The sequence below is a fragment of the Acomys minous genome, assembly GCF_964271855.1.
Source record: "Acomys minous genome assembly, chromosome: 16".
Taxonomy (NCBI): Eukaryota; Metazoa; Chordata; class Mammalia; order Rodentia; family Muridae; genus Acomys; species Acomys minous.
The window spans coordinates 54,700,462-54,711,160 of NC_140498.1; the positions used below are offsets into that span (position 1 = coordinate 54,700,462).

Here is a 10,699-nt window from a genome sequence, read left to right on the forward strand (position 1 = left end):
AAAAAAGAAAGAAAGAAAGAAAGAAAGAAAGAAAGAAAAGAACGACATCAGATCAGATCAGAAGTTCAAGTAACCAGAAATACTTACCCTGACTAAAAGCTTCCCTCTGGTTTTTGTTTTTGCTGTCAGTCATAGAGTGAATAGATCTGTCATTCTTTTTTAGACTTGCATGGTGATTAGAAAAATGGCTTTTTGAAGTCTGTGGAAATTATGTTCAAAATCATTAATTAGTATAACCCTTTTGGTGCACACACATATATATGCATGCTACCAAACAGAAAAACAGAAAAAAATTGTATGAAGAAATTACATATGAGATCAGGTTTAGAAACATTCCCAAAAGCTTAGGAAAATTATAAATTGCAGTTTTAAAAAACTACAGGTTAGCTGGGGCCTAGTGACACACACACACAAGCAAAGCACATGGGAAGCAGATGCAGCAGGTCACCCCAAGGTGGAGGGCAGCACACATTACACAACCAGCTTCAGGCAAGCCAGGGCTGCACAGCAAAACCCACCTCAAGAAAGGCAAGTGTTAACCCAAACCAGAACAGCAACCCCGCCCTCCAAAACTAAAACCATCAGCTATTGCAGTTACTGGGAGGAGTGGCCAGGGGTAGGCTGCCCATCCTCCAGTACTTAGCTGCATATCCGTATGCATCCAAGGGCACTAACTGCACTCAGGGACCATTTTAAAAAGGGAAAAAGAATCCATGATGTTGGGAGTGGGTCATGTTGGGAGGATCATGGGGGAGTTGGGGGAGGGTGAATATGATCAAAACATATTACATATGTGTATTCTGAATGAGAACTGTTAAGTATAGCCAGCCTGACACGGACTTACTGCAGGTGAGTCGTCAGGAAATGCAGCCCCGTGTGCTTCCTCATCTCTCGCTGTAAAAGAAAAATTAAATTTAGCTTACTGTATTATATACTGTACACTAAAACAGGCAAATTAACTTTTTCAGAAGCACCCCCCCCACACACACACAGATACACTACTTGATAACTAGCTCATCTGAAACAAGATACAGTTTCTTAATGCTCCTCCCAAGGCAGTGAGAACCGCTGTTTGGTGATACTAGCTTTATAGTGACATTCTCTCCTAGGGCTGGTGAGAGACCAGCAGGGCTGTGACTTGAAAGCCACGGTTGGGAAACTTTTGCCTCTGTTTACACCACGATACAGTCTAGAGGCATGGTTAGTGCTCTTCACTTCTCAGCTCTCAGCCTTTCTGCTCTACTGCTTCATATAAACAACAAAAGAAGCCTAATCACTCCTGGCTAAATGAATCAAAATGGAATGTTATTTGGCTGGCAAGATGGCACAGAAGGCAAAGGCACCTTCTGCCACACTTGCTACCCTAAGCTCAATCACTGGAACCGCATGGCAGAAGAAAAGAACAAAGCCTGATAACTGTCCTCTGACCTCCACACAAATGCTGTAGCACTTGCATACCCACAGAATAAATGAAACCTAAAAACTAAAAACTTAAAAAAAAAAAAAAATTATGGTTGGGCTGGAGAGATGGCTCAGAGGTTAAGAGCACTGTCTGTTCTTCCAAAGGTCCTGAGCTCAATTCCAGCAACCACATAGCAGCTTACAACCATCTACAATGAGATCTGGTGCCCTCTTCTGGCATGCAGGCAGAGTACTATATACATTATAAATAAATCTTTAAAAAAATTATGATTTAAGTAAAAATTCATAACTTGAGAACCACCAGTTCTACATGTTTCTTATGTGTACACATACATAGCACAGTTATATACTGTGGGTAAATGTGTATGTGAAGTTCTCATATATAAGATGACATACTGCTAAAATATGTGATTGCATTTTAAACGAAACAGAAGAAAGTCATTCTGAAGTACAAACATTCATCACACAGGAATTCTGAGAGTTTGGTCTCATGTTACTTTTTTTTTCTTTCTTTCTTTTTTCTTTTCTTTCTTTCTTTTCTTTTTTTTTTTTTGTTTTTTTTTTTTGTTTTTTTTGTTTGTTTGTTTGTTTTTTGAGACAGGGTTTCTCTGTGTAGCCTTGGCTGTCCTGTACTCATTTTGTAGACCAGGCTGGCATCGAACTCACAGCAATCTACCTGCCTCTGCCTCCCAAGTGCTGGGATTAAAGGCCCGGCTGTTACTTTCATTTTTGAACCTTATTTTTATGTATTTGGGTGTTCTGCCTATGAGTATGTATCTGCACCTTACACATGCAGGAGTCTGTGGAAGCTGGAAAAGGACATCAGAGCTCCTGGAAGCGGAGTTAAGGACAGTTCTGAGTCACTTTGTGGGTGCTGAGAATTGAAATAGGGTCCTCTGCAAGAGCAGCCAACACTCTAACCACTGAGCCATCTCTCCAGCCCATCCATGTTTTCCAACACAAGAGTGGAAATTATAACTTGGCAGCCTCATTAGCTCTTCCCGTACAGTCCACATTTGTCACTATTACCTATGATCACAGTGGAACTAAGGGTTGGTGGTGTCCCGTACAGTCCGTATTTGTCACTATTACCTATGAGCACGGTGGAACTGAGGGTTGGTGGTGTCCCATACAGTCCACATTTGTCACTATTACCTATGATCACAGTGGAACTAAGGGTTGGTGGTGTCCCGTACAGTCCGTATTTGTCACTATTACCTATGAGCACGGTGGAACTGAGGGTTGGTGGTGTCCCATACAGTCCACATTTGTCACTATTACCTATGAGCAGGGTGGAACTGAGGGTTGGTGGTGTCCCGTACAGTCCACATTTGTCACTATTACCTATGAGCACAGTGGAACTGAGGGTTGGTGGTGTAGCTAATGAACTTGACCAAGACATATCAGGATCCACTTCAACTCCCAGACTTTCAGAAATATGTTTTGGTGTCTGACCCTACAAAGAAAGACAACAGTTTAATGTACACACACACATTGGTGACTAATTTCTCGTTCGCACTTCATCACTTACTTAATGAATCTGTGAGGCAGGGTGCTCAGTGCAGACCCGCAGCTCTCAAGTGAATAGGGCGAGACTCACTGTCACATTCTCAACTGGCACACTGTAAGTAACCCAAGCAGAACACTTACCTCCTCGAGTTTCGGTGTAGAAAATAAACTTCCACACACCACTGCAGATGAAAAAAACAACAACAACACAGAAAATTATTACATCTTTATTAACATTTCTATAACTACAAATAACAACCAAGGTGCTGGAGAGCCGGCCCAGCACTTGAGAGTGCTACTGGCTGCTCTAGCCTGGGTGGGGCTCACAGGCGCCTGAACTCTAGCTCCAGGCATCTAATCTTACCTCTGGCCTCTGGACACCATGTAGTGTGTACACACACACACACACACACACACACACACACACCCAAAGGCAAACCACTCAGACATACAATCTACAAGTCAGTGTCTCAAAAGACAATAAAATAAGAACACTTGGTGTGCCTGTACCTGGCTTTTCTCTTTGAGGTACCAGTTGTTTGCTTCGCAGAGTAAGAGGGCTAGAGAAGAGGAAACAATGGCTCACGTTAAAAGGACAACAGCAGTGACAAAGAGCTCATTTCACAGTGAATCTTAGTGGTTTTGTGGGGTTTGGGGTGGATTGCTATGTCAGCCCAGGCTGGCCTCCTGCTGTCACCCACCTGCCTCAGCTTCCCCTGTGCTAGGATTCCACGAGTGGGTTATCAGGCCTTACTCAAAGTACCGTATTTTTCAGACCACAAGATGCACCTGACTATAGGACATGCCCAGTTTTTAGAGCAGTAAAACAAGAAAATCAATAAAAACAGCAATCAGACCATAAGGCGCACCCTAATCCCACCACCACCACCCCTTTTCAGGTGGGGTGGGGTGCGTCTTACGATCTGAAAAATACGGTAAATGTTTCTAACATAAAAATTACTCAACTTGCGGGGCGTGGTGGTGCACGCCTTTACTCCCAGCACTCGGAGGCAGAGGCAGGTGGTTGGCTGTGAGTTCGAGGCCAGCCTGGTCTACAAAGTGAGTCCAGGACAGCCAAGGCTACACAGAGAAACCCTGTCTCCGGGAAAAAAAATTACTCAACTAAGAATCTACTACATGTTATGTAAAAACAGAAGTTTCTCCGGGGGGGGGCTCAGGCAAAAGAGCCTGGATGACAGCTTACGTCTGTGAAATAAACACATGCAAGAAAATGGTTTTCAGGGGTTTTATGTGTTTGTTTTTTGTTTTGTTTTGTGTTTTTGAGACAGGGTTTCTCTGTTTAGCCTTGGCTGTCCAGGACCTGCTTGTAGTCCAGGCTGGCCTCGAACTCACAGCAATCCACCTGCCTCTGCCTCCCAAGTGAAGGGAATGTTTTATTTAAACACTTTTTTTGGTTTCTTATAAGACAGGGTTTCTTTGTGGAGCTCTGGCTGCCCTGGGACTCATTCTGTAGACCAGGCAGGCCTCGAACTCAGATATCTGCCTGCCTCTGCCTCCGGAGTTCTGGGAATAAAGGCGTGCGCCACCACCACCCAACCTGAACAAATTTTTTTTTTTTTTTTTTGGTTTTTCGAGACAGGGTTTCTCTGTGTAGCCTTGGCTGTCCTGGACTCACTTTTGTAGACCATGCTGTCCTCAAACTCACAGCGATCCACCTGCCTCTGCCTCCGAGTGCTGGGATTAAAGGCGTGCGCCATCATGCCCGGCTAACTTGAACAAATTTTAATAACAGTTGATCATGATGACTCATGACCAAACCTCCAGCCTCCTGGGAGGCGAAGGCTGGAGAACTCTGAATGTAAAACCAGCTTGGCCTTAAAAACAGACACAGAACACATGTCTGTAGGTACTTGTAAAGCATGCATCCCTCTCAGCATACCTTTCACTGAAGTGAGACGTCAGAGGCAGACTGGCAAGGGCAGCCATGGGGTCCGCTCTGGCCTTCGTTTTGCCGTGGTTTTTATGTTTACTATTTGCAGCAGCCTTTCCTGAAACAGGAAAATAACCCGGTGAGGCTGCACACACTGCATTCTGAGCTTTTAATTTTTGAACTGAAGAACAAAAAAGAACATACAGAGAGCCGATGCCTCCTACAGAAAAGGGATGCTGTGCACCCTTCGCTATGGCATCATGGTAAAAACACAGGGAGGCGCTGAACAGAATGCTACCAAGTACAATCTGACTGCATCATTCTGTGAGAACCTTTCATCATTCAGTTTCAGAATTCTAAATACAAGTGGGGAAACAAGGCTTTCATGACTGCAACCTCCTTCCCTCCCTTTCTCTTTGGCGCTGGAGACTGAAAGTAGAGCTTCTCAAAAGATAAAGATGTACACTACAAACCATACACGGCCTGCGGCTTCACTTGACTTGACTGTTACGATGTTATTCCTTCCCATTCTACTCTTGTTTGCATCCGACCAACTGACTGCTCTGAAAGAATACTGTTAAACCTGCAGAACTGTGAACAAGATATTGGTTCCCTGAGCACCCCTTTTTTGAGACAGAGTCTTTCTATGTAGCCCTGGCTGTCCTGGAACTTGCTCTATAGACCAGGCTGGCCTTAAACTCAGAGATCCACCAGCTTCTGCCTTCCGAGTGCAAGGATCAAAGGCATGTGCTACCACTGCCTGGGCTGAGGCAGAGATTCTGCCTTTTGACTCTATCCACAGCAATTACAATACTGCCTGACAGGAGCACAACACAACAGTGCACACTATGTCAAGGAGGTAATAAATATCCCGAATGGACACTGAATGGACGCACAACTTTGCTAAACAAGAGTTTACCAACTCCTGGCCCCTAGGTCAGAGAAACTGCTACCAAATTAAAATACTCATGTGAAATTGACTACAAGAAATCCCCACCCTATTATAACTTGCAGAAATACAGCCTAGACAACAGCAAAACAAATCACAGGCTATTTTGAATATCAAAGTCCTAATTCAGAAAATCTCAGCTGGTGGCAAATTAATCAAAGGAGGAAAGAAAAGAAGCATTTAGTAAATACTTAAATTATTTCATTAAAGCAACACCTACCACATATTATTCCCACACCATCTCCATCCATCAGCCAGGAATGAGATAAGAAAGACTAATTTGCACAACAAAACTCAGTTCATCACCGAGTTGTGATTTTACTGCAACTTTGCCAGAAGCCCCAGCTCGTGTCCCCTCCATTGCATCGCATGACTCACCCTGTTTCATCTACAGTGAACTCATTCTTACTTTGTCTTTTGAGACAGGGTCTCTGTATTATGCAGCTCTGGCGACCGTGAACTTGGTATGTAGACCAGGCTGGCCTCGAACTCAGAGATCCACCCTACTCCTCTCTAGAGCAGGGATTAAGGCGTGGGCCAACACAGCTGTCGGTAGTTACCTAATTCTTGAAAAGGTGACTGGTCTAGTGGTACAGTCTCACTTTGCTCTTTGAATATTATTGGAGTTGAAGCAAACTGGCGGTACGAGGGCTTCCTCTGAGGCGTTTTAAACAGCTGCGGCTCATAACTGTTGGGCTTATATTCAGATTCTTCTAGAGATTCAGAATTATAGGGTGGGGCTTCTGAAGAGAGTTCTTCAAACCAATTGAGGCTTATTGGCCCTAAATCTGCAAGAAAGGCAAAAATCCCATCTTAGTTTTTTGTTTGATTTTCGAGACAGGGTTTCTCTATGTAGCCCTGGCTGCCCTGGATTCACTTTGTAGACCAGGCTGGTCTCGAACTCACAGTGTGTTCAACCTGCCTCTGCCTCCTGAGTGCTGGGATTACAAGCGTGTACCACTGTACCCAGCCCATCTTTATTTTAATAAATGACCAATGAAGACCATAATAGCAAACAGGGCCACCAAAGGAGACCCCACCGTGCTGTCCTAACAATCTGATTCAAACCCACACTCAGAAGCTGTTTTCTCACCTTGTTTGATGGGATATGTGTATAAACAAACAAACAAACACACACACATACGCACACACACACAAAATTGATAAATAAATACAAAAGAGGTTCAAAGATCTTTGTTAAAAAAATAATGGACAGGCACAGCTGTACTTACCAGTTATTCCTGTTGTCAGTAGGTTTGAGGCAGGAGGATGGCAAGTTTGAAGATAGCCCAGGCAACACATTGAGATCTTCATCTTGGAAACCTCAACAGTGCCAGCAAGATGGCTCAGCAGGTAACGGTGCTTCCTGCCAAGGCTCGAGACCTCAGCCCATAACTATGATCCACACGGCAGAATAGAGAACTCTCGCAGGTTGTCCCCGCCACCACCTCATCCCCACCAAAAGTAAATAAAGCTATATAAATAACAAAACAGAACTAATACTAAACAATAGAAATGACATTTTAACCAGCTGGGCATGGCGGTGCACACCTGTAATCTTAGCATTTGAGGGCTGAAGCAGGAAAATCTCAGGTTTGAGGCTAGCCTGGGCTACAAAAAGGCCTCTTCTCAGCTGGGTAGGAAATCACAACTTTTAATTCTAGGCTACAGCAGCAAGAGTGCCAAAAGTTCCTGGCTAGCTTGCCTACATAGTGAGAGCCTATCTCAAAAACTAACAGAGAAAGGGGGAAGGAGAGAAGAGGAAAGGAGGAACAGAGGAGGGGGGAGGGAAGGAGAGGGAGGAAGGGAGAGAAAAAGACTGTCTTTAAGAAAAACAAAAACAAAAAGCCCGGAAGAGGCAGACAGATCTCTGCGTTCAAGGCCAACCCTGTCCACAGAGCAAGATCCAGAAGAGCAAGGTATACACAGAGAAACCCTGTCTCAAAGAGGGGGGGAAGAAGTCCATAACCCAGAACTTAACAAATACAGAAAACAAAGGAAAAAAAAACAAAGAGAAAAACAAGACAAGAATCGTGACCATGGATTACTTTAATGCATTATATTAAGCAAGATCATTAATCTACTCTTTTGTAAGTAGAGTAACATCTTGCTCAAACTATGGCACCAGCCAAGGACAACACGTGCAGTAAACTTCGAACCCCTACCCAGATCTAGCCGATGGACAGGACAGTCTCCAGAGTTGAGTGGAGAGTGAGGTCTGACTTCCACACAAACTCTGGTGCCCCATATTTGACCACGTCCCCTGGACGGGGAGGCCTGGTGGCACTCAGAGGAAGGATAGCAGGCTACCAAGAAGACTTGATACCAAGCCGGGCGGTGGTGGTGCACCTTTAATCCCAGCTCTCAGGAGGCAAAGGCAGGCAGATCACTGTGAGTTCGAGGCCAGCCTGGTCTACAAAGCGAGTCCAGGAGAGTCAAGGCTACACAGGGAAACCCTGTCTCAAAAAAGCAAAAAAAAAAAAAAAAAAAAAAAAAAAAAAAAAAGACTTGATACCCTATGAGCATATACAGGGGAGGAGGCCCCCTCAGTCACAGTCATAGGGGAAGGGAATAAGGGGAAAATGGGAGGGAGGGAGAAATGGGAGGATACAAGGGATGGGATAACAATTTAGATATAATAAGAATAAACTAATAAAAATATATTTTAAAAAAAGAAAGTAAAGTAACAGAGCTGAAGAGACGGCTCAGTGGTTAAGAGTACACTGGCTGCTCTTCCAAAGGTCCCGAGTTCAATTCCCAGCACCCGCATGGCAGCTCACAACTATCTGTAACTCCAGTTCCAGAGGATCTGACACCCTCACAGACATACATGCAAGGCAAACCACCAATGCCAAACAAAATCTGAAAGTGCAGTAGCGTATAATTCCACATAAAATTTAGCTATATTACATTTTAAACTTTCTTAATAATATTCATGATTTAGAATAAAAACTATTCACAGTACACATGATGTACTCCATAGATAAAACTCAAATGATGAAGAAGAACGCTGTCAGTATGACACATCTCTGAGAATAGAGCAGAGAAGATTCTCACACAGCAAGGACTGCTGACTAACACTACCCACTCACCTACACTGCTGCTTCTCACTCACTGGACACACACACACACACACACACACACACACACACACACACACACACTTGGTTTTTTGAGACAGGGTTTCCCTGTGTAGCCTTGGCTGTCTTGGACTGACTTTGTAGACCAGGCTAGCCTCAAACTCACAGAGATCCGCCAGCCTCTGCCTCCCAAGTGCTGGGATTAAAGGCGTGTGCCACTACTGCCCAGCACATTTTTATAATTAAAGCATGGCGTCAACATCTGCACAAGGAATAAGATATGCAAAGCCCTGATGCATCTCCGTGACAGAAGGCAGCAGACCCAACCACAGGAGTGCTCCGCATCTGCTACCAGCCCAGTGGGAATGACTGCTATGAAGCTCAGGCTTAAATCTTGTTATTTCCACGTATGTAACGTACGTGAGTGTACATCTGGGAGTCAGAGGACAACTGTGCACAGTGGCTTCTGGGCTACAAACTGATCGTCAGACCTATGGCACACACACTTTTACCCACTAAGCCACCTGATAGGACTAAGCTTAACTCTTGTTTTGGTTTTTTGTGCGTTTGTTTTCGAGACAGGGTTTCTCTGTGTAGCCTCGGTTGCCCAGGCTGGCCTGGAACTCACAGAGATACACCTGCTGGTTTTTAAAGGCCCTCCGCCTGGCCCAAGCTGATCTTGAACTCACAGGTAATCTACCTAGCTCAGTGTTCTGCCTCAGCTTTCCCACGATTACAGACGTGAACCAGCACACTTAGCTCGAGTATTTCTTTGCTTTTTTTTTTTTTTTCCTGAGACAGGGTCAGTCTATGTAGCCTTGGCTTTCCTTATCTCGCTCTGTAGACCAGGCTGGCCTCAAACTCAAAGCGTTCCACCTGCCCCTGCCTCCCAGGTGCTAGGTTTGTTGGTTGGTTTTGAAAGCAAGAATTGACCTTGACTTACTTCACCGAAAACATCTTCTCACTGTGACCTAATTTACCAAGTTTTATAACAACTCGTCAATACCTGCTGTGCTGCATCGCGCCTTAAAAATTTCCCAAAAAGTTGGTCTCCTTTTGTATTCAATGGGCATTTTCTCTACAGTATTTCTCCAATGCTTGGTGAAGAAGTCTGCAAAAGAGAAAGTAACACACACTTCGCAGGGCTGCTTTCTTGGTGACAGGTAAATTCAGCTTCTCCACGGTGACTACCCCAGGCTCAAGAACGGAACTGTATCCTGAGGCGGGTGATACTTTATAATTGTGTTTCAGACCAAGAGGCTACTAGACACATCACATGCACCCAAAAGTTTATATGGTGGGAGCCGATAACAAGAGTTCTTAACGTTACTTAAAATTAATTACATTTACTTAATTACGGAGCTGAGACAGACACGTTAGGTAATCCAGCAACCCCAGAGCGGAGCGGGCTCTAGGGGCGCGCCAGATCCTGTGGGAGGACGCCCGCGGGCTGCAGGGAGCTGGGAGGGACCTGCCCCGGGCTGAGGTGGGGTCTGCGGCAGCTCCTCCGCGATGTCAGCCGCGTCCCCTCACGGCTCCGCCGAGCGCCCGAGCTCTCTGGGCCCCACTGACCCGCTCCGGCTGCAGTGGCTGCCTCTCTCCTCACGCTCCCGCGAAAAGCCCGCTCTGTGCCCGTGACGTCATGACCCGGCGACGCACGCGAGCGCCGCCCGGAAGTCGGGGGAGCGGTTCCCTCGCCGCAGTTCAGGGCTCACACTTGTCCCTACGCAGCGGCCAGAGTGCGCCCCCGCCCGGAGCTCACATCTGTCTCGGCATCCTGGGACGCGATGTGGGTGGGCCCTTCGTGGCTTCTCCTCTCTCGATGTGTAATAAAATTGTGTGTTTCTC

At 45.4% G+C, this 10,699-nt stretch overlaps 1 protein-coding gene across 5 annotated transcripts in view; it reads right to left on the bottom strand.

Moving 5' to 3' along the window:
• BRCA2 (BRCA2 DNA repair associated) overlaps positions 1–10,537 on the bottom strand; it is a 40,895-nt gene extending 30,358 nt beyond the window's left edge. For 2 of the 5 annotated variants that reach the window (XM_084763555.1, XM_084763553.1), the window contains exons 1-9: positions 10,196–10,377; positions 9,858–9,962; positions 6,332–6,559; positions 4,832–4,940; positions 3,442–3,491; positions 3,073–3,113; positions 2,767–2,878; positions 845–894; positions 88–199 (exon numbers count right to left, since the gene is read on the bottom strand). In XM_084763555.1, coding sequence (XP_084619681.1) covers positions 88–199; positions 845–894; positions 2,767–2,878; positions 3,073–3,113; positions 3,442–3,491; positions 4,832–4,940; positions 6,332–6,559; positions 9,858–9,924 — 769 coding nt within the window. In that variant the 5' untranslated portion in view covers positions 9,925–9,962; positions 10,196–10,377. Of the gene's footprint in view, positions 1–87; positions 200–844; positions 895–2,766; positions 2,879–3,072; positions 3,114–3,441; positions 3,492–4,831; positions 4,941–6,331; positions 6,560–9,857; positions 9,963–10,195; positions 10,378–10,423 lie in introns of those variants that run through there. The other 3 variants (XM_084763554.1, XM_084763557.1, XM_084763556.1) reach the window with 3 other exon arrangements.
• Positions 10,538–10,699: the final 162 nt, after the last annotated feature.